This window comes from Anabrus simplex, chromosome 12 (assembly GCF_040414725.1).
Source record: "Anabrus simplex isolate iqAnaSimp1 chromosome 12, ASM4041472v1, whole genome shotgun sequence".
NCBI lineage: Eukaryota > Metazoa > Arthropoda > Insecta > Orthoptera > Tettigoniidae > Anabrus > Anabrus simplex.
In genome coordinates, this window is record NC_090276.1 from 99175084 (window position 1) to 99200287 (window position 25204).

The 25204-nt window shown below is 39.3% G+C and overlaps 1 protein-coding gene across 2 annotated transcripts in view; it reads left to right on the top strand.

Moving 5' to 3' along the window:
* Sec8 (Secretory 8) overlaps positions 1–25204 on the top strand; it is a 206885-nt gene that overhangs the window by 44058 nt on the left and 137623 nt on the right. For both annotated transcript variants that reach the window (XM_067156380.2, XM_067156381.2), the window contains 2 exons: positions 14274–14555; positions 16177–16386. In XM_067156380.2, the coding sequence (XP_067012481.2) occupies positions 14274–14555; positions 16177–16386 (492 nt within the window). The remainder of the gene's footprint in view (positions 1–14273; positions 14556–16176; positions 16387–25204) is intronic.

Below are 25204 nucleotides of genomic sequence, written 5' to 3' on the forward strand. Positions count from 1 at the left end.
AGGGCACAATACACAATATAAGAAAACACTACACACTCGGAAAAACAATAGCTGGCATTACGCGGATCTCCAACAAAACATGTACGTAAATATCAGTAGGGCCAACTAGTGAACAATAAACCGGGAAGGTGAAAGGCTGGGAACCTACCAAAGGCATGGACATGGCTTAGATAGCGGATTCCGAAAATAAATCGCCGTGATCCTTGGATTTGAAAAATATTATTTACAAAATAATTTTACCAATGCATTCCAAATACAATTCCAAGTTACGAGCTATAAGTTCAGTGATATACTATACATAGCTTATTTCATAGCAGTGTAAATTCAAATTTCAAATCAACTATACATCTGGTTACCAATGCAGTTGTACAATGCAAATTTACAGTGATGTGAAACAGGTTATCCAAAATCTAGCGTACCTCAAGTGATACAGAACTACAATCTACATATTTTAGCGAAACAAGAAATGGGAATGCCTCGGAAACGAACAGGTAAGCCCAGCTGAAAAACTAAGGTGTCATAAGTAACTAGTTTGGTGAATCTAGGCGAGGTTAGGGCAGGCTCCTGTATGAAAAGCAATCGGAACATTACCGAAATTTTAGCAGGAATGGAATTCAAGAGTGCTTACCCGAGGAGAGTGCCATCCCGGAAACCGGAGGATGTTAACCAGATAGGCTGCTCGCAGACAGATAGACCAAGACCGACAGAATTCAGGATACAGAATTCATTCGAACACCGCCTCGCTCACTATTTATAGGAAGTTCCGGCCTTGGGGGCAGCCAATTAGCGTGCACGAGTTCCCTATCGCCACCTAGACTCACCAATCACAACCTTACTTTCGATCGCGAACTTTGAGTAAAATTCTAGAATACGCCTGATCGCGAATGTCGTATTTCCAGAACAGTCAGAAATATTTTCTAGAATACATTACAAACAAAGTAACACACGCTGTTCCATAATTCATGTAACTTTCTGGGTCCTTCCAGGAACTATAGAACAGAATTCTACTATTTACAAATGCCTATGTTACAATATTATACAGTACGGGTTAGGTCATTAAAAATAAAACTTCATATCGTATTTTACAAATAAAGTCTTCAAAAAAATAAAATAAAATAATAAATACATTCCACTCGCACTACATAGTTCACTTGTAACATACTCTAGTGTTTGTAATTGCTGTACAGGTTTAAAGAATCTATAGTATTGAGGCATATCGTTTCATTGTATGTAATCTAAAAGCACCAAGTTTCTTGCATTTATTCTGGGACGTTACATTTTTGTAAAACTAGTCCAATTGGACCAGGAGTTAAAAATACTTATTAAAATAGAAAAGATTTTCTGAATTTAAAATTCCTTGTTGTATGATGTATGTTGCCTCGTGTACCTATTTTTAACGTAAAATGGGGTTTGCACTTCAAATCAAATCAAAATCTCTTTATTTGCAAATGAGGTGTCTACCTCGGTGGCAAATGGTACACTAAAATACATTATTGTCAAGCACTAAATATTAAATTAACAAGAGAAGAAAATTTTTCCTATAATACAATATTATACAATTTACGCTAACAATGTTTTCTATTAAACACACAGCTCATCCTTAATAAATTTATATTGTTTACAAAATTCTAATTGTAATATCTCCTGTACTACTTACAAATATAGTCAACTGATATACAGTATGTGGAATTGCTTCAAATGATACTATAAAACTGGTATAACATTAATATTTACATTGCATTTATTTATTTACTTTTTTTTTTTTTTTTTTACCGTTCTGGATCCTAAGTAGCATAACGACCTGCTGCGTCTTAACCAGAGCCCCCTTTTGCCACCACTTTTCAGAGTTCCTGAAGGGCCTTCACAGCTACCGTAGCGGTCCCAGGGCCCTCGAAGTCCCCACTGTACTTCACCCCTACAGGCAGTCCCCTACTTTGGCTGTCCAAACTCCTTAGACCAGGGGATGGAATTAATTTATTCACACACATTTTTTTATTTACAATAACCTGCACTGGTCGAATGCCCTCTAACACTTCATTTATTTTCTCTGTTGCTGTTTATTCTCTTCTTGAATATCTGTACAGATTTTGGAAAAGGATCAAACACTACCCCTGGTAAACTGTTCCACTCCTTCACACCCTTCCCAATGAATGTAACTTTACCCCAATCGCTTCTGCTAAAATTCCTTCTAATTTTATATTTGTGGTCAGTCCTGCCGATATAATTATTTTCCAACTGAAGCCTCTCACGGATATCTCCCCATGCTGCTTCTCCTGTATAGGCTCTATATAATCCTGTAAGTCTAGTTTTCTCCCTTCTCTTACTTAAAGTTTCCCACCCAAGTTCCTTTAACATTTCTGATACACTACTCTTTCTCCTGAAATCCCCTGTTACAAATCTTGCTGCTTTCCTCTGCACACTATCTATTTCTTTTATTAGGTATTCTTGGTGAGGATCCCAAACACTGTTTGCATATTCCAATAATGGACGAACCATACTCAAGTAACTGTTTTCTTTTAATTCTTTGTTGCATCCTTTAAGTAGCCTCATTATGACATGTAATGATCTGTATGCTTTCCCAACAATGTCATCAATATGACCCTTCCAGTGCAAATTACTTTCAAATCTCACACCTAAGTATTTGCACTTGCCATCTTTTGGGATAACTACCTCATCCAAAGTATATTCAAATTCAGTTTTAAAGCTCCTGTTTGTAAAAGTTGTAACAGTTGATTTGCCTCCATTAACCTTCATATTATTTTCTTCAACCCATTGTTGGATACTTTCAAGGTCCCTTTGTAATTCTGAACAATCCTCAATGTTGTTTATTTCTCTATAAACAATTATGTCATCTGCATACAATCTTATTTTTTATGTTATATTGTTCCCTAAATCATTTGCGTATATTAAGAAAAGTAACGGACCGATTATACTACCCTGTGCAATTCCCTTCCAAACTTTCTCTTCCTGAGATACATTATTTCCTACTTTGACTTTCTGAACCCTTGAATTTAGAAATGTTTTTATCCAACGTGTAACCCTTATGTCCAATCCTATTCCCTCCAATTTCTTTAATAATATTCCATGTTCCACTCTATCAAAGGCTTTGGAAAGATCTATGGCTATGCAATCTAACTGACCTCCTGAATCCAACTGATCTGAAATGTCCTGCTGAAATCCCACCAGTTGTGCCTCACAAGAAAATTTCTTTCTAAATCCATACTGGCTCCTCATGAACCAATTTTTATCATCACATATCCCTCTGATGTACTTCGATATTAAACTCTCCAGAATTTTACAAACTATACTGGTCAGGCTGATTGGTCTGTAGTTCTTTGGTTTCCTTTTATCACCCTTTCCTTTATAAATTGGTATTATTATAGATTCCTTCCATTCCTTTGGTATTACACTATTATTTATGACATAGTCAAAGAGAAATTTTAAATAAGGCACTATGTACCACCCCATTGTCTTTAATACCTCCCCAGTAATTTGATCACTTCCTGCAGCTTTTCCTTGCTGAAGCAGTTGGATTTCTCTGAAAATATCTTCGTTTGTGAATGAGAAGCTTCTTGTTTCCCTCTGTCTCCCTCTCTATCTCCTGTTTCGGTTTCCAACTCTTGACAATCATCGACTGAATCTCTAAATTCCCTACTAAATAGGTTTGCTTTCTCAGTATCTGTTAAATAGTGTTCACCCCCTTCTCCCACCATTGTAGGAATTTGGACTCCTTTTCCTTTTTGATTCCTGATATATGAATACAGCTTTTTCCATTTCCCTTTGTGGTCATTACCCTCTTGAAGTATGCCATTCATATAATTCTCTTTTGCTTCCTTTTTCACTCTATTCAGTTCCCTCATTAGCTGTTTTCTAGTTTCTCTACTCTCCCTACCCTCTTTGATTTTCCTGTTTACTATTCTACATTTTCTTTTTAATTTTCTTATTTCCCTTGTATAATAAACAGGGTCTGAGGTCATTTTACCCTTCTTAACAGGTACAAATCTCTTCTCTCCTTCCCAAATAATTCCTTTAAATTTAGCCCAAAGTGTATCCACGTTACTCCCTTCACTTATCCAACAACTGAATTGTGATTTCAGGTAAGTCCCAAATTCATCAACTTTAGTTTTTCTGTACAATTTCTTGTCTTGTGTAACCCTCTTATTAAGCCTTTTTGGTACGAGTCCTACATCCATTATTACAGCCTTATGGTCTCCTATTCCTTCAATTACCTCAGTTTTATCAACAATTTCCCATGGTTTAACCAAGAATACATCTAGTAAGTTATTGAGACGAGTCGGTTCTTGTACTACTTGTGTAAATCCTCCCTCCCAAATTAACTTATTTGCCAGTTTCTGTTCATGGGCTTCGCTTGCAGCTCCTTTCCATTCAACTTCAGGCAAATTTAGATCTCCCCCAATTATTACCATATCATTATTATTGTTTTTATGAGTATAATCTATTATTTTTTCAAAGATTTCCATGTCTCTTTCCTCTCTTCCAGGCCTGTATGTTCCTATAATTCCCACCTCCTTCATATTATCACAAACTAATTTTATCCCTAATATTTCATCCCTTTCATCGGTAAACCATTCATGTGAACAGTAAGTTTCCTTCACCAGAATAAACACACCCCCTCCCTTTTTATCTCCTCGGTCTCTACGATAGACTGTGTACCCTTCTGGAAATACTTCTCTATTACCCACCCCTTCTTTCAACCACGATTCCACTCCTATCACCACATCAGTCTCATAAGATTCCATCAATGTACCGAATTTTAATTGTTTATTTACTACACTTTGACAGTTTACCAAGAGCAATCTCAGACCCCCTTCCTCCCTAAAACTTGACTGTTGCAATTGGGTAACTTGAAATTCCTTACTATCCTGAGTTTCTTTTTCTAGTTGACTGAGCCAGCTTGAAGTACAGCTGGCTCTTTCTACTAGTTTTCCTGGTCAGTATTATAACTCAAGGGAGTTGCCTGTTTTACAGTACATATCTTAAGATTAATAAAATCTAGAACAATATTTGCTATCTTTCGTTTACCTGAATTGTTTGGATGGAGGCCATGTTTTGTATAACAGTATCTCTCAAAACTGCTGCATTCAATAACCTGAGTATTCCGAAAATGTTTACAAATTTTAACAATATCTGTATTGACCTTGTCCACTTCAATGTTCACACACGAGTCTCTACTCAGATCATGCCTGTGGGGCACGTTCACTACAAAAACGTTAGTGTGGGTCAGCTTCCCTAGTGTATGTTTAAGTTGTGATCTTACATTCTTGGCGTCGTCGCGAGCTACGTCGTTCGTCCCACCGATGATAAGCACTGCATCGCCGCTCCCGAAGTTCCTAGTTGCTGCTTCTACGTTTTCCACAACACTGCTGATAGAAGCTCCTGGATATATTTCTCCGGTTGCTGCTATATTCTCGTCGTTAATCACTCCCGCAATTCCCCTTCCTTGGCTATCACCAAACACAGCTACCTTCGCTGATTTAGGCCTAACTGGGTCTTGAATCTGAATTCTAGGCCTAAATTTTAAACTCGGCACGGCAACGGATCGCGATGATTTGGTTTCACACGCGCGATCACTTTCTTCCAGGATTAAATTATTTAGGGCAGAAAACCTATTTCTAATGTTTATTTCCGGAAATTCAGTTGTAGATTTCTTCTTAGCCGGCCATCCACGAACTACTTGACACCACGTGCTCGAGTTTGTTACTTGTACCGGTATATCACTCGAAGAATGGTCAGTCCCAAATTCTAGCGATCGCAGTCTTTCTTTTAATTCTTGATTTTCAACTTTAAGAGTCTCATTGTCCTTTTTTAGAATGTTTATAATTTCTAATGCACTTTTATATTCCTCATCGACTGTTTTCGGTGCTTCGTCAACGCCGTCCCCAACAACAACATTCCGAACACACTGCTCACAAATCCAGTCAACATTTTCATTAGTTTTTACGTCTCTAGGGCAATTTCCGCACTTATAATGCCACCATCGATCACATGAATCACACAACATTCCATTTTTCACTAATTTTCGACATTTTCCGCACTTTTCGTCACATTTTACGGTTAATTTACTCGGAGAATAAAACACTACGTCGTCATTACCGGGCGCCATTTTGAAAAAGTATTATAAAATATGTATCAACATTATCGTCTTATAGTGTACAACATAAAAAGTTTTGATCCGACATAGCAAGCCGGTTAAAAATATTTGTAAACCAGGTGAAATAGTAACAAATGGAATAGGTACAATTCCTTATTCTAATTTGCACTGTTTACATTACTACACTGCACTAGTGAATTGGTAATTATATTGTAAGTCGAAGCTTATGTTGCTTTATCATTAGTTGCGATTTTTATGGATTGTTGCTAGTGATGAAGTTATCTTGCTTTGTAAATATCATTGAAGAGTTACATATGCCGTCACTGAATCAAATGGTGACTGTTATGATTTGAGTTGCGTTTGATGTGTCGTGCATCTTGAATGAAGTTTAAATTAAGAATATGCGTTTATAATGGTGATAGTGTGGAGGCTTCTTATATGTTGTAGAATGTATGTATCTGCAAATAGAAATAATCGGTATGAGAGATAGTGTATGATAAACTGTGGAAGGTGAGTTGTGTGTTGGATTACTTACGTTGAGTGCTGGTGCTATGTGCTCTGTGTGGCTGCCTGTCGAGATCTGTTTCGTGTTATTCTGGGACTGTAGTTAGCGGCGGCGGAGGGGAGGTTTGGAGGGATGGGAGGAGTGCTTGTGAGGGGAGCGGAGTTGAATCTTTAGGCGGTTCATTTGTATGTGTAGGTCGTTGTTTGTTAATTCTTTTTAAATAATAATTTGTTAGGAGGGGAATGACTGCATTGAACAGGATATTATTTTTATCTGTGGTTTCATTTAGATTGAAATTTGGGTTGACGTATTGATCTAGATTTATGTAGAGTTCTTCTAGTATGCTGAGTAAGGGGCTCTTCGGATTGGTGTTGAGAATTTGCATGTCATTGTTGATATTTGTGTATCTATGTTTTTGGTCATTAATATGTTGTCCCATTGCTAAAAATGTCTGTTTGACTGCATTTATGTGTTCATTGTATTGTATTTGAAAGTTTCTCCCGGTATGCCCTTTGTAGCTGGCTCTGCAGTCATTGCATTTCAGGTGGTAGACACCTGAGTGGTGATATTTATTTATATTATTGACTGATTTGGAATTGTATAATATGTTAGTGTTGCTGCGTGTGGTTTTGTATGCTATTTTCAAACCTTGTTTTTTGAAAATATTAGTTATGGAATGTATGTGGTTGTTATTGTAGGTAAATAATACATAGCCTTTCTTGTCTTTAACAGTTCTGGTTAACTTGGTTTTTGATTGTTTTTTTATTTTGTTAATGATTCGGTTTATCATTTCTCTTTTATATCCATTTTGTTTAGCTATTTCATGTATTAGATTCAATTCTTTGTTTAAATCTTTTTCCGTGAGTGGAATATTTTATGCTCTATATATCATGCTATAGTATGCGGCTTTTTTGTGGGTGTGTGGGTGGGTAGAATCTATTTTTATTGTGTTGGATGTGTGGGTAGGTTTCCTGTATATTTTATATGTTAAATGGTTATTGTGTCTAGTTACGGATATATCTAAGTAATTTATAGTGTTGTTATTTTTGGTTTACACAGTGAATTTTATGTGGGGATCTATTTTACTTAGTTGTTCTAGGATTTGATTTTCATTGGTATGCCTATTGTCTATTATTACAAATACATCGTCGACAAATCTGCACCAAAAGGAAATGTTGTCTAGTTTTTTACTTTCTTCTAGGTGGTCTATGTATATTTCAGCTAATATGCCTGACGTTGGTGATTCCATGGGAAATCCTTTTTGATGATATATAGTATCGTGGAATTTGAAATAATTATTGTCAATAGCAAAGTGTAATAATTTTATAAATTCATCTATTTCTAAATTACTGACCTTGCTGTGGTTTTGCGAGATTGGATTCGATGATTGATATGGTTTTTTGTGTAGGTATGTTAGGATACATATTTGTTATGTCGTATGAAGCTAATATGTAATATTGTTCTATCTTTATGTCTTTGGTAATGTTGCAAAGTTCTATTGAGTTTTTTATGGTTTTCTTCGCTTGGAACACATAATGTTTTTTAAGGAATTTTTGGATGAATTGTGATAATTTGTAGGTGGGACTTGGTCTATAGTTTATTATGGGTCTCATGGGAATGTTGTCTTTGTGGATTTTAGGGTATGCCTTAGCAGTAGGTAATTTTGGGTTCATTGTGATCAATTTTGTGGTTTCCTGTTCATTTAAAAGGAAATGAGTGTTTTTCAGTAAAATTTTGAGGTTCTTTTGAATACTATTGGTGGGATCTTTGTTCTTAATTTGGAAAGTTTCATCTTTAAAACAAGTTTCGGTTTTAGTTATATATTCATCTTTATCCATTATTACTGTTGTGTTTCCCTTGTCTGCCTTGGTCACTAGTATGTTATTTTGTTGGATTTTGTTTTTGAGCTTTTTAAGTTGTATGTGGTTTATGGTATCTTGCTTATTAGTTTCTTGGTTGATTCTATTAATATATTGTGGCGATGTTTTTTTTTGATTTCATATCTAATTTCATTTTGTTGTTCCTGAGGTATTTTGTTTATGGCATTCTCAGTTTGTGATGATAGTGGTGATGTTCTCAAATACTGAGTTATTTTTCCAATTATGTTTGGGCCCCTTGCTCAGTATAGTAGATTCTATTTCATTAAATACTATATTAGTTAGATTTTTCATTGGTGGATGGAATACATGTTGGTTATTTCCAGTAGTTGTAGTCAAATGTTGTCTATTGTGTGTATTGTTGTGTGTATGCTTATTTTGTGATTGTTTTAATGCATTTGTTTTTTGTTTAGTGTATATTGCTTTTGCATGGCTATGTTTGCTATTTTTTCATTGGTTACTTGTTGAAAGTTGTTCCAATATATGTTTGGTAAGTCGCGTGAAGCTTTGAGATGTGTTTCATACATTTGTATATTAAGATGTTGTTTCTTTTTGTACATGAATTTAATTTCTTCCTTGAGCCATATTCAGTTTGTCTTTTTTTTTTTTTTTTTTTTTTTTTTGATATTCTGGGTTTGGTTGGTGTTCCTGTGTTTGTTGTATTTCCTAAGAAATTTTGGAGTTAAATTATTTTGCAGACATTGCTTCAGGAAAGTGATGTTTTTGACAACGTTAGTGATTTTGATTTTCAGATTTTGATATCTGTATGCTACTTTTTTTGCCTGGTTGGCTGTTCTATTATAATATGTAGTAATGTAAACAGTGCAAATTAGAATAAGTAATTGTACCTATTCCATTTGTTACTATTTCACCTGGTTTACAAATATTTTTAACCGGCTTGCTATGTCGGATCATAACTTTTTATGTTGTACACTATAAGACGATAATGTTGATACATATTTTATAACACTAATATAAACAAGTGTAAACCCCATTTTACGTTAAAAATAGGTACACGAGGCAACATACATCATACAACAAGGAATTTTAAATTCAGAAAATCTTTTCTATTTTAATAAGTATTTTTAACTCCTGGTCCAATTGGACTAGTTTTACAAAAATGTAACGCCCCAGAATTAATGCAACAAAACTTGGTGTTTTTAGATTAGATACAATGAAACGATATGCCTCAATACTATAGATTCTTTAAACGTGTACAGCAATTACAAACACTAGAGTATATAAGTGTAAACTTTATCTCAGTTTTATAATTAATGTGAACAAGTGTAAAAACCCACTTGATGTTCAATAACCTAGACATAACAAAGTTATATACCTCACACAATGGTATTTTTAAGCCAATAGATGAATCCACTAATATATCAACAAACAATCTTTCAATGTCTGATTCAATTGGACTATTAATGAAGGTATAATCTCTCATATGTGATGTTTTTGTAATTATATAAATATTTTTGTGTGTCAGCTGAGGATGATCCCCTAGGGATCGAAACCGGTACTGACAGAATTTACTACTTTAGTAAATAAATTAATGTATTGATAAGGTGGATACTTCTCAATTACTTTTATGTTGCTCGATAGCTGCAGTCGCTTAAATGCGGCCAGTATCCAGTATTCGGGAGATATTAGGTTCGAACCCCACTGTCGGCAGCCCTGAAGATGGTTTTCCATGGTTTCCCATTTTCACACCAGGCAAATGCTGGGGCTGTACCTTAATTAAGGGCACGGCCGCTTCCTTCCAACTCCTAGGCCTTTCCTATCCCATCATTGCCATAAGACCTATCTGTGTCGGTGCGACGTAAAGCAACTACCAAAAAAAAAATTGGATGTGAGGCTTATGAACCTGGGGCATCTGAATGCTGAGGGTAAAGTAGCGCTTAATTTCATCCTTCTTAGTGTCAAACTACTTGTCACCATCTTTTTCCTTGAGCATTCAGTAATTGTTCCATAGCGTAAATATTTGTTTCCAGTGCTATGTGGGAAACGACAGGTCCATAACCTCCAAGGATACAGACATCCGACAACAGCTTGGATTGGAAAGAAGCTTGCTGGAGACTCTAGAAGTGAAGAGATTGCAATGGTATGGTCACATGAAAAGAATGAACCCTCACAGGACTTCTCGAACATACTTTGACCACAATGTTCCTGGGAAGAGACCAAGAGGAAGACCTCGTGATGTTTGGGAAAAACAGATAATGAAGGACCTTGAAATTAGAGATGTGAACTCTTGTCACATATATGACAGGGATAGGACAAACTGGAGGAGGCTCGTACACAAGCGCACCCGGCTTGCTGGAGCGAAGAAATGATGATAATGATGATGATGCCTGACAACGACTGACACCTGATAAAATGTTCCTGTTTCAAAGGCTACAATTAGGCAATAAATAACGGTCCCAGTTCTTAGAAGGAGAGCTGTAAACAAGCCACATTCCTGTTTTGTTCACAGATGTTCACAAAAGGGCGTAATCAAAATATAAGCTAGTACATACGACTCGGTGCAGTGCATGAACGTCACTTCAAATAAGTCGAGTGGGTGAATGTCCACCCTCCTGATGAAGTTGCTAAGCAGAAAGAAGCTCATGTGTTTGTCCTTTTCTCCTCACACAGTCACCTGTCATTGTGTTTATCCTAGCTCCATACTTTACGATTAAATAGATAAACTTTTCTTTTCTTTTATTTCCTTGCCCACCAAGTCAACACTAATGTATGTTAAAATTTTATTAAAACATGTTTCAGTCCATTGGACCTTCTTCAGGTAAAACTAATTTCCAGTTATTAAAGGTTACCCAGAAATAAAATTCAAGTTTCATTTTCTCATTTATTAAAGTAGTCTTCTCATTATATCTGAAATACACATTAATATGTTCTTTCTTTAAAAATTCCTTGAGAACCAGTTAGCGAACTTTAAGAAAATGGTTAAACCTTCTCATATGTAACAGCCTTGTGTAGAAAATCCTTGAAAGCTTAATGGCTATGTGATATTGAAACTATGGTAGTAAAAGATGTGATGTAGGGCATGATCAAAACGTTTCCACCTGAGGTCGTTGCTGCTGCGGGCATGCAACGTAGCGCGACTCCGATGCGAGTATATAAACACAGACATGTAGGCAAAGTGTGGCTGTCATGTCGTGCCGAGGTGCGTGCATTAAATGCAGCCACCTGATCTATGGCGACGTCATTACTGAATGTAACTAAACAGGACCAGCGTGCTGTTATTCTGTTCTTGGCTGCCGAAGGACAAACACCGTTATGGTATGGTCGCATTTTGACATGACACCCGTCGATCTGGTCGTCACGCAGAAGGTACTCGAACTCAAGTGGGAGACACGCAAGCACAGACCCAATAGTCCCCGCGCCTTTGGTCCCCTCAGAAAGGCCTTGAAGGGTCGACACTTCCAGTTGGACAAGGGTGTGCAGCAGGCGGTTATGGACTTCTTCACGCATTAGGACACTTGATGCGTTGTTGGGATAAGTGTCTCACGCCCTTGGCGATTTTGCCTGATTGGCATCCCGATTCAGGACTGTGTGGCCATCGAACAGAATCTTTTTTATTTTCCCTTGTATTATACATGAAATTGAAGATGTCTAGAAAAGGAAAAGAAATAAAATCTACTATAAAAAGGTAGAAAGGAAACACAAAAAGTAAAAAACACTTAATACCAGTGTGTACTCCCTACCCGTTGGCCTCGGTCTACTGTTGCTTTCCAAGCTGTCAGTTCGGTTGAACACTACAGTGGTGGTGATTATTGCTTTAAGAGAAAGTACAACTAGGGAACCATCCTCTATATAACATTAATCAGAAGGAAAAATGGAAGGGGTCCAACATTTTGAAACATGAAGGTATCAGTCAAAGGAAGACAAGGACCATGAAGGCCATGAAAATGAAAGACGCCTCGAATGCTCTAATACCAAGGGAGGTTGGGTAAGACAGGTGAAAGTGAGGAGCATGGCACATGTAAGCGGAAGCAATGCCAGGACTCAGCTAAAAGCCCTGTGGTCGCCAACCCACACTCCTATATATTTTTTTTACATCGCACTGACACAGATAGGTCTTATAGTGACAATGGGATAAGATAGGACTTAATTTTTTTGCTACTGGCTTTATGTCGCACCGACACAGATAGGTCTTATGGCGACGATGGGATAGGAAAGACCTAGGAGTTGGAAGGAAGCAGCTATGGTCTTAATTAAGGTACAGCCCCAGCATTTGCCTGGTGTGGAAATGGGAAACCATGGAAAACCATCTTCAGAGCTGTCAACAGTGGGATTCGAACCCACTATCTCCCGGATGCAAGTTCAGATATAACCTCCAATGCAAATTCAGAGCCGCGCGCCCTAACCGTACGGCCAACTCGCCCGGTAGAAAAGGACTAGGAATGGGAAGGAAGTGGCCGTGGCCTTAATTAAGGTACAGCCCTAGCATTTGTATGGTATTAAAATAAGAAACCACGGAAAACCATCTTCAGGGCTGCCGACGTTGGGGTTCGAACCCGCTATCTCCCGGATGAAAGTTCACGGCTGCGTGGTCCTAACTCCGTGGCCAACTCGCCCAGTATTCACAAATTAAGAGTGTCTGGGGCTCCTTTTAGTTGCTTTGTACAATAGGCGGGGGATACCGTGGGTGTTATTCTACTGCCCCCAACCACAAGGAGGAGGGGAGGCAAGAGATGAGGCTGTATTGCGTGTTGTATGTAGAATAGTGTTATGCTGCTTGCTGTTAATATTTTATTGTATATTGACTTTTTCTGAGATTTCATTGACATTTAAATTGGGTTATTTCTTTGATCTAAATAAATATAAATATATTTCATAAATATTAAGCAACACAACCTTTCTACAATGTATTTAAAGTGTCCGAATGCTGATCTGTGGAAGTATGTGAATGTTTAAGGTCATCCATATGTTCCTCATTGAGCAACATGTCATTGATAGCTCCTCCCCATATCGCAATGAGTGCATTTTAATTTGTGTACACATGAATTTTAAAAATCTGTTACTTGTATTAATAACCTGTGTATTATAAATTAACTTGGAATTTGTGTTACTAGTTCTGAATGAGTTCTTAAAATTGTGTCTTTTAAAGATGTTAGTGATTTTAAAAGTTTTATTGCTATTATATGTAAATGTGACAAATGTTTTTTTCTTTCTTCAGTGTCTCTTTTTAATGTGGTGACAGGTTTATTTGTCAGCTTAATTGTTACTTTCTATTGTAGCTGTTGTTTAGTGCTATATTGTAAATAGTATTTCTTATCATTTTCTGTGGGCAAAGGGATATTTAGGGCTCTAAGAGACCAAGCTATAAGAGGTAGGTTTTTTTTTTTTTTTTTTTTTTTTTTTTTTTTGAATCTTCGTGAAGAGAATGTTGTTCTGTTAGAGTAGGCTTTCTGAAAATGTCATGTTAAATTGTCATTATTTCTAGTAATGTTAAGGTCAAGATAGTTTAAAGAATGTATAGTAAACTTTATGCAAGGATCTATAGAATTGAGATATTCTAATACATTTTTTTCTATCTGTTCTGTTGATCTACGGGAGCAAAAAATGTCATTAACATATCTAGTCCAGTAGAAAATACAGTTTTGCCCATCAGTGATTTTCGTTTTTTAGAAATTATCTGTTTAATTTTCTGCTAAACTTCCAGAGGCTAGTGGAAGACTGTTTTGTTGGCAAATAAAATTTTGAAATATAAAATAATGATTGTCCAAAACAAAACTTACGATCTTTAAAAATTCATCAGGTAGATGCTATTTCTTTGCAGACCATCAAGGTGGAGATGCAGACAGAGCTATTAGCCATCATCTCACGGACCACTCAGCAGATCCGGGATGAGGCAGTTACCAACACGCAGATACAACAGGACCCCTCCATGGCACGCCAACAACCCTTGCTAGAACTTCTGCAGACAGTGTTTGAACAGTTTCGACGAGTGGCTGCGGCACACGCGACCGTCTTGCAGAGCCTGTCTCACGCTGCAGACAAATACAGGGTGGAGATACGACTGTACGAGATGGCAGATGTGTGGTCCAAAGTGCAGGCAGTGGTAAGTGATTGAGTCCGTCAAAATTGTCTCGTTATACCGTTAGTTTCCCACGCTGAGTAGCTCAGGTGGGAGAGCGCTTGCCTACAGGACACAGCTTGGCAGGAGAGTAAGAGGGAAATCTACCGTTCAGTACAATACTAAAATGAAATATTTATCAATTACAACATTTCATATTTATGGTACTACTTTCGACCTTCCCTTGATGTCACCCTCAGCCATACAATTCAAAATTACCATGCGAGTTGGCCGTGCAGTTAGGGGCATCCGGGAGATACAGTAGTGGCTTCGAATCCTACTGTCGGCAGCCCTGAAGGTGGTTTCCCATTTTCACACCAGACAAATGCTGAGGCTGTACCTTAATTAAGGCCATGGCTGCTTCTTTCGCACTCCCTAGGCCTTTCCTATCCCACTGTCACCATAAGACCTATCTGTGTCGATGCCGTGTAAAGCAACTTGTAAAAAAAAAAAATCAAAATTGGCAAGTGCTGTTAAAAATGTGTACAAAAAATTTTAAAATACACTTAAAGAATAACATTGAGTTTACAAGACATGAATACACTTTTAAAAAATAGGACTTAAATTTAGACAAGTCAGATTAAAAACTTTAACGAATTTTCGAGAGCATTAACTTGTCACAAATGAGTTCAACAGTTTTTAGATATCATATGAAACACTTCCAAGTCCACATTTGCTGACTACATATTGATCAGGATTTGTTGTTGTTGAGGTTCCGAGGTTCCATTCTAACCTAATTTGGCTGCCTTAGATTAATATTAAAAAATGAAGAAAGTTGGTGAAGCAACTCCTGGTTCTTTATGTCTTGAATAATGTATGGCTTTTGTCTTTATCCTGGGATTCCTGGTTGAGGGGGACGTCAATGTTGTTAGTAGGTCGAATGGGTCCAAAAGTATGCTTCTGACCGTGTCAATTTGAATCGAGGTTTAAGGTTCAGAAACACGTCTGCGAAAAGAAAGAAAATAGTGTAAGTGATGAAGAAAAGATATAACCCCTCACTCGCTGTCATTGGCAACTCGTTTGGTTACTGTGCTCAGGTCAGAGCGAAACTACCTGCTAAGCTCATGGTTCAGGGAGGGGACCGAGAATGTATGGGTAACGCTGTGCTTTTGATAGATATTCCACATAGATGGGGATGGTTACATTAAATAAACAGTTAGATTTCCCAGAACATTCGTTAATATTATGATTCGGATTAGAAAACTGCTCTAAGTGTATAAAATAATTTTCAAGAATATTCAACAGAGGGCCTTTGGTTGCAAGTCTTATGATGTTCAAGTCCTGTTCAATAGACAAGAATTTATGGTTTGTATCTAACATGTGTCTTAACTGAGAACCCGTTATGCTTGATACTATTAGCATGCTCCGCGTAAGATATCAAGAATCTCCTACCGGTTTGACCAACATAAGTGGTTTCACAGTTTATATAGATATTGAACTTGTACACACTTACACCATCCAGTTTATTTATGTAATCAGAGACTAATATTTTATTGAAAAGCTAAGAGTTGGATAAAATTCTCACAGAAGAAGAAACAGCAGAATATCTGTTCTGGGAAATGATAACATGATGGGAGTATATGTGTAAATGTAACCTTGATTCCAGCTCCAGCTGCTACTCACGGACTACCTGGACATACAGAACACAGCAGCGGACTCGCACCAGGCTCCGGCCGCCTTCTCAGAGCCTACCAGCGACATTTCAGCGTTCTTCACCAGGCGCAAGCCTGCTCGTCAGAAGAGGACTCCCCTCTTTAAGTTCGATTACTCGTCGCATGCCCTGAGTATCAACAGCTACTTGAAGGAGCATGGCAAGGTAAAACACACAACCACTTCACTTAGCATAGAACAAGAACCGCATTTCTCCGAATCCAAAACAACCTTGAATGGAAGACGTCCCCCAATTTTTCTTCAAAATATTTAATCACGCTTAAAAAGTGCTTTGTGAAATCATATGAATGCCTTTCTTATACAGTACGCATTTTTAGACTGTCTTTGTCTTCACGCCAACACCGAACATTGGCTTTAGTTATGCCATATATTTTTGCAGCTGCACAATTATTGCTTTTTTCCCCGCGAGTTTCATAAACATTAAATTAAAATTGGCATCATTAACTGTTCATTTTACTAAGCGTCAGGTACAGTAGACGCATTATAATTCTGCCACTGAGCAGCCGTGGCTTTTCTAAGAATTTGAAGGCTCACGTGTTTTGATCCCATTCTGCTGATTTGGGGAACTTTTTTGTAGAGGCTAATACAGGGACATATTTTAAACCGTTCAGTGGATTGTCAGTCGCCCACACGGAGAGCCTGTCTCCCACCACCATTTCCCGAGAACCAGTGACGTTACACAGACACACTGTACAACCGATTGTCGCGACTAGTGATGTAGCCTAGAGGCCTAATAAAGGCGCGGGCATTGAAGGTTAAGTGGGGTTAAGGGAAGCAGCATGGTTCCTGTGGTAGCTGCCAGTGGTCTCATTACTTTTATGTCGTGAATGCAAAGCGAACCTTGATTTTCCACATGAGATTCTGAGAAAAAGGAAAAAGTCTTGGATTCAGAGAAATACGGTATCAGCAGTACTTTCAGTGCTGTTGTGTAGATTTAAGCTTTAAAACCACATGTATGACATAGTGAAATTGTTTTTTGTAATGTTTGGAAAGTGGAACTGAAGGAAAATGAGAAACTTTCAGAGGTTCCGGTATCATTCAGGTATTCTGCCTTAATGGCAGGTCTTGTCAGGGGATCAAGAAACAACATCCTGGAAAATCTAGTTACGGAACTTAGATGATTTGGGCCACATGGCCCAGTACTTGGAAGGATGATGATGATGATTATGACATAACCTCTCCTGCCCAAAGGCCAACCTCACCTTCCCGAGATGAAAACCTGTTCCCAGCCCTGTTGACAGAGTCACGGCGGTATAACCGTTACATCCATTATGGAGGAAATGCTGTGATTTCAGCTAGTCCATTAGCTGAGAGGTGGCAGCCCCACCAATGGTCTTACTTCCTTCAGGCTAGCAACCCGTCGGAAGGACATTTGACTGCTTTCAAGTCTTGCAAAAAGTAAAATGCAAGACCGTAACGGGTCACATGGCCCAATACTTGGAAGGAAGATGATGATGATGACAAACAAATTGAAAATGATTTTCTGAACTTTGTACACTCGTGTTCATAAAAAACAAAACACCTTGAAAGACTAGAGATAGAAAGTTCATATTCACAGGACATGTTCATTAGTGTGTTCTGCAGAAACGATTAGCATTTCAGTCACTTACGTTCAGTATGTGTCCTGTTGCCTATTAGGCACTGGGTCCTCTATGGGCACTGATAACTTGCTCCATGCGCGATTGCATCGGCACGTATAAGGCGCGAATGTTGTCCTGGGGTATTGCCATCCATGCTGCATTCACCTGGTTCCACAGTTCATCTTTGGTGGTTGGCATATGGTCACAGCACCGCACCCATCGTTTCATCTTATCCCACACATTTTCGATTGGCGACAAGTCCGGTGATCTGGTGGGCCATTCTGTGACAACAAGAGGGCACGTGTTTGTGTGCAGCAATGTGTGGACACGCATTGTCCTGCTGAAATATGGCATCGGGGGTGTCGTGCAGAAAGAGTATGGTTACGGGTCGCAGGATGTCGTTCACATAGGTCAAACTGGTCACAGTGCCCTGGACACGCGCCAGCTATGATTTGTGGTTGTACCCAATAGCACCCCTCACCATAAGGCCTTGAGTTGGCGTTGTATGTCTTGTGCAAATGTAGTCAGTTTGATGCCTCTCCCCCTGTTGCAGCGAACCAAAATGCGGCCATCATTTTCAAACAAACAGAACCTGGATTCGTCCAAAAACACTATCTGGTGCCATTCCTGTCCCCAGTGACGTCATTCCATACACCATTGCAGTCTAGCATGTTTACGCACATTAGTCAAAGATAGGTGGAGAATAGGATGACGCGTCGGTAACCCAGACCGTAATAAACGGCGACAGACTGTCAGTTCTGATAGTGTATGATGTGTTACACTGTTCCACTGTTGCGCCAGAGCCGAGAAGGACGCAGATCTGTCCTGCAATGCCATTTGGATGAGGTGTCGATCTTCTCAGGGGTTGGACTATATTGTAGTGCTATAATTTTGAGGACTATGTGAAATCACCGCTACACCGGGAATTTGTTCGTGTGAAATTTATAAGAAAAGGTCAATGGAAACTATTGTTTAATCTTGCCCAAGTGAACGGAACTCTGCAATAACTAATTGTTGTACATTTAAGGTTCTTATTGGTGTGATTTGTACTATAACGGTGGGCGTATCCATCACCATTGGATATTCCGTGGAGCTTTGTTGTTACGAAGTTGGTACTGGTCAGCGCACGACTCGACTGTTAACTGTTGTCCATAGCATGCCCTTGTGTAAGCTGCTGGTACCGTGTTGTTGGTGGCCATCTCCGCCTTCTGTTACAATGACTAGCAGACGGTCTGTGTGTGTGTTTAAACCACCTTAATGTGAGCCTTCTTGGTGAATTATATTATTGTTGGTGGTGGGTGGATGATAGAAAATTACTAGTATTTGTGTGGAGTTCTTATTTTAAAGGTTTAAAGTGACCATTCCCTTCACATCGAAGCATGCCGCATTACACGGATAACATCGCCTCGGATGTAAGTTTTAAAATCTTGACAATGTGAAAAGGCTTCATCACCTCGTTAAGTCCAACTTTATTTTACACTGACTGACAGAGCAAATGCAACACCAAGAAGGAGTGGTTCGAAAGGGATGAAAGTTGGGGAAAAAACAGAGACGGCACGGACGAATAATTGATGTTTATTTCAAACCGATATGCAGGTTACACAATGCGCACGGCATCGACTCAGTAGGATGTAGGACCACCGCGAGCGGCGATGCACGCAGAAACACGTCGAGGTACAGAGTCAATAAGAGTGCGGATGGTGTCCTGAGGGATGGTTCTCCATTCTCTGTCAACCATTTGCCACAGTTGGTCGTCCGTACGAGGCTGGGGCAGAGTTTGCAAACGGCGTCCAATGAGATCCCACACGTGTTCGATTGGTGAGAGATCCGGAGAGTACGCTGGCCACAGAAGCATCTGTACACCTCGTAGAGCCTGTTGGGAGATGAGAGCAGTGTGTGGGCGGGCATTATCCTGCTGAAACAGAACATTGGGCAGCCCCTGAAGGTACGGGAGTGCCACCGGCCGCAGCACATGCTGCACGTAGCGGTGGGCATTTAACGTGCCTTGAATACGCACTAGAGGTGACGTGGAATCATACGCAATAGCGCCCCAAACCATGATGCCGCGTTGTCTAGCGGTAGGGCGCTCCACAGTTACTGCCGGATTTGACCTTTCTCCACGCCGACGCCACACTCGTCTGCGGTGACTATCACTGACAGAACAGAAGCGTGACTCATCAGAGAACACGACGTTCCGCCATTCCCTCATCCAAGTCGCTCTAGCCCGGCACCATGCCAGGCGTGCACGTCTTTTTTGTGGAGTCAATGGTAGTCTTCTGAGCGGACGCCGGGAGTGCAGGCCTCCTTCACCCAATCGATGGGAAATTGTTCTGGTCGATAATGGAACAGCCAGGGTGTCTTGCACATGCTGAAGAATGGCGGTTGACATGGCGTGCAGGGCTGCCACCGCTTGGCGGCGGATGCGCCGATCCTCACTTGCTGACGTCACTCGGGCTGCGCCTGGACCCCTCGCACGTGCCACATGTCCCTGCGCCAACCATCTTCGCCACAGGCGCTGCACCGTGGACACATCCCTATGGGTATCGGCTGCGATTTGACGAAGCGACCAACCTGCCCTTCTCAGCCCGATCACCATACCCCTCGTAAAGTCGTCTGTCTGCCGGAAATGCCTCCGTTGACAGCGGCCTGGCATTCTTAGCTATACACGTGTCCTGTGGCACACGACAACACGTTCTACAATGACTGTCGGCTGAGAAATCACGGTACGAAGTGGGCCATTCGCCAACGCCGTGTCCCATTTATCGTTCGCTACGTGCGCAGCACAGCGGCGCATTTCACATCATAAGCATACCTCAGTGACTTCAGTCTACCCTGCAATTGGCATAAAGTTCTGACCACTCCTTCTTGGTGTTGCATTTGCTCTGTCAGTCAGTGTATATAAACTGTCTCGGCGAGTTTGAAGAGTGTGGCTTCGTCAGGTTCAGGCGAACTAAATTCAAAATGTTGGATCGGCGTATAATATTATATTTTATTTTTGACTGAAGATACCGTTCACCTTCCGATCATATTAATTTTTTGAGTGCACATTTTGTGGTTGAAATTTATTAATTCCACAAGATTTAACCATGCGCAAGCTGTTGTGTTATTTTCGGGCGAAGTATATTTTTAATTGAAAGGACATACTTCTACATCACGAGACCGTGTGTTTTAAAACGACCTGTTCTTTTAACAGAAGCTGGGACAAGTTAAATCACTGTATCTGTTGTTATTAATTTAGAATTCTTTCCCATGGAAAGGAAAGAAACCAAATGGTAAAGTATTTACAAGCTATGTAGTCTGGTTGTATAGTTAACCTACTAAGGGCATCTGAAAATTAAAGATTAATGTAACGTTATGTTAATTTTTAAACCCAAGTGAATACTGAAGCTGCTTTCGGTCAAATTTAATTTAATTCCATTTTCCTTTTAAATTAATTTCCTTTGTATTATTATTATTATTATTATTATTATTATTATTATTATTATTATTATTATTATTATTATTATTATTATTTTCCTTTCTTTAAATTTTGATAAATGTTATTTATCTAAAGCTACACTCCATTTTATTGCATTGTTGGGGTATGTTCTGTCTTTTGTTTTTCTGATAACGGTTTGATTTTAGTTTGCATTATCGCGGTGTGGTCAGTGTTGTAACAACAATATTCGAGATGTGCTGACGTTCGTTGTTGCATGGCGTACCCATGCTGTTGATGTAATGAACTGAGTCACGAGATGAGTTTTAATTGCTTCTATATTATTTTGCTACCTTATTATTATTGTTATTATTATTATTATTATTATTATTATTATTATTATTATTATTATTATTATTATTATTGATTTCCTTCAATCATTCATTGTTTTTCTTTTGAAGTGGGCTCTTTCTTAATTTTATTTTTTTGTCTTCCTTAATGTTTCTTGAGGACATTGTTGGTCCATTAGGGGACGCGGTTAAAGGTTTTAATTTGAAACGCTTCTGTGTTCACTGAGTAATTTCAAATATGTAATAATTTATTGTTTTAATGCCTGTTGGTTTTTAATTGTTCAAAAACATCTGGTAAATCGTTTGGGTAAAATTTATTTGGACGCGCGTACCCACAAGTAAGTTATTAATGACTTGGAAAATTATCATTATTATAACTTCTTTTGAAGAAAGATGGTTTCAAGCTTGAACAAGCAATTTGTAATGAACCTCTAAGTCAAACTGAAGTTAATTCCGTCTGGAAAATGTATTGAATTTTTTTAAAATTTGGTTGTAATTGTTGGTATGGTGACTACGAGGGTAGTAATTCTGTAAATGAGCCTTGTCATTAGTTTTTCCTTTTTTTACTTAATTTTTCATTTTATATATTTAAATTGCACCACCCACCCTCCATATTTTCTTTTTTATTATATTAAATTTTGGTGTTTTAAGTGTGACGGAGAGTGTCATTATAGTGAATTGCTCTATCTCATACTCCTTCCACCCTCTGATAAGGTCTTTGACCTATTGGCTTTGCCCAGATTCCCATCGCTTCTCCTTTCTGTGTTTGTGTTTTATTGAGGCCCTTCTCTCCATTGTTGGCATGATTCGCGCTAGGAGGCGCTTCTTATCTCTTTGGTGGCTACGCTGACAGTCGAGGGCTTGGGCTGCGGTATTGTGGTTTCACTTGTTCGATTCCCCACTTCTTCGATTGTCAGTATGCCACAGTATGGTGCAACCAGACCCATCTCCTCGTGTTAAGATCTTGCTTCCTAGTGTATGTAGCGTGTATACTGTGGAGCTTTATGCCATCTTAGAAGCTCTGCAGTTTGCACTGGGTGACAAAAGGAACCACTTTCTTATGTGTACCGACTCGTTTCTCTACGCTCTATTGAAACCTGTTTCTTGCAACACCCACTGGTGCAGCAGATTCATGACCTAGCCAGGTTAAGTGAAGCTGGCACCAGAATCACTTTCGCATGGCTTCCAAGCCACATTGAAATTGCAGGAAGTGAACTTGTGGATATAGCTGCAAAGGAAGCAGTACTTTTACCTCCAAGACCTATTAATGTACCTGCTAAAGATATTTGTTCTCAGCTACGTCGAGCCATCTTGACGTCCTGGGAATTGGAGTGGCCAGCTATCCGAACTCCCAGCAAGCTGAGATCAATTAAGAAGACAACCTCCATGTGGCGGTCCTATTTCCGGCCTTCACGTAGAGAGGCCATAGTTTTGTGTAGGCTGAGGATAGGTCATCGACGATCAACGCACTCTTATCTCCTAAAGAGGGAAGACTCGCCCCAGTGTGTTCCTTTCGTGCCGACTTCACCGTGGCCCACATCCTCACAGACTGCGCCGATCTCTCTGGTCTAAGACAGAGCCTCGGTTTGCAGGAAACACTCGAATGCACACTAGCCGATGATGCGACTACTGCTGATCTCTTCATCCGCTTTATGTGCGACAGTGGATTAATCAAGGGTACGTAAATTACAAGTGTACTGTTACTCAGGGAATGGACATTCCCCTTTTGATTCGTTAGTAACTTTTTGGCCTAATTCAATAATTTTTTGTTGTATTTTGTACTGCATTTCCAAACTCCTTTGTTAAATAATTTATTTTATTTTAAATTTCATTTCCACTAATTTGTTCAGACAGGATGATTATCTAGTTGTACTTCCTCTTAAAACAAAAGTCACCACCACCACTACGGCCTTCTGTGAACAGTTCTGTACAAACCCGTTGGACTGCCGACACACTTTGTCCCACACAAGCAGCAATATCCTGGATGGATGCATCACGTTCTCTCATGCCAGTAATGCGCCCTCTTTCAAACTCACTCATTTGACGGTACGGTTCTTGCATACGTCTGTGGGGCATCCTGCACGGCTGCTCCATTACCTTAGGTTAATATCGACAACAAGAGCCGCAGGCACACTTTACCGCTCGGTGGTGGTGTTCCGAGATATCGCTGCGGGCCTTGAACCTGAGGGCCGACATGGTTTCAATGCTAATCCTTTCTTTAAAACATACTAATGCATACAGTGTAATCCCGAATACCACCCGCCACCGAATAAGACCCGCACCCCAAATTTGAGACAGAAAAAAAAATTGAAATAACTTACATACCTATTTAATTTTCTTCAAATATACCACAAATATAAATAAACAGCTTACAATTAATAAAATCATCACAAAAATCGCAAATAAAATCGGTCCAATACTCGGATTATTCACAATTCACCGTCATCTGAAGTTTCACCATAGGAACTTTTGTTGCTGGATTCTTTCCACAAATAGTCGTCCTCACTACCGTCCACTGAATTTGAAATTCCACATTTCTTAAAGCTTTTGGACACTAGATCGTTGTGAATGCACGCCCATCCGGTTTTGATCCAGCTGCACATTAGTCCCACTTCAGGCCTTTCACTCGTCCGCTTGGTGATAACGCGTGATCACCATCAGACATCCATTCGGTGTACAACTGTTTCATTGCAGTTTTGAAAGACCGGTTCACTCACATATCCAACGGCTGTAGAATAGAGGTGAATCCTCCAGGAATTATCACAAGATCGGTTTTTCCTTTCCTCATCATATCTTTTATGGTGTCAGTTGCATGTCCTCTGTAACTGTCCAACACAAGCATGTTTCGTTTTTTTAACAAAGCTCCCGGGCGACGTTGCCAAATGCACTTCACCCAGTCTTCAACTAACGCACTGTCCATCCAGCCGGACTTGTGTTCTAACAATAACCGGACAGCAAGTTTCCTTTCGAGTTTTCCTTTTCAGAACCACATATGGAGGGAGTTTGATTCCATCCGTTAATACACACAACATTACTGTGCATCATTGCTTTTCGTTACCACCTGTTCTGATGGTTACACTTGTAGAACCATTCGTATCCACTGTATTTTCCAACGGCACTTCATAATAGACAGGTGTCTGTTCAGCATTCCCAGTTTGCTACAGCAAATAAGAATTTTGCTTCCTAAAATAAATAATGTGACGCTGAAAGGCCATTAATTTTTCTTCATACGCCCCAGGAAGACATTGTGAAATAGACATACATCTCCAAATGCACAATCCCTTTCTCAGATAAAAGTTTCGGATCCATCCACGGCTTGCAGTAAAACCCTGTGTTTTGAGTTCTTTTGAGATTTCTAGTGCTTTTAATTGACACATTTCACTAGAAACACCATATCCTAACTCACGTTTTTCTGTCACAAATTTGTGGAGTCGTTCTTCAGTTTCCGGAAAAACTGTACTCCGCCCGCGGAATGCTCTGCTTTTTAGAAGATTTTCCTTCTTCTGCCAATCACGAATACACGATTCATCAATATCGTACTTTCTGCCAACGCCACGATTTCTGTATATTTCGGCTTCGCTTACAATTTTAAGTTTCTCACGCACAGTAAATAACCGC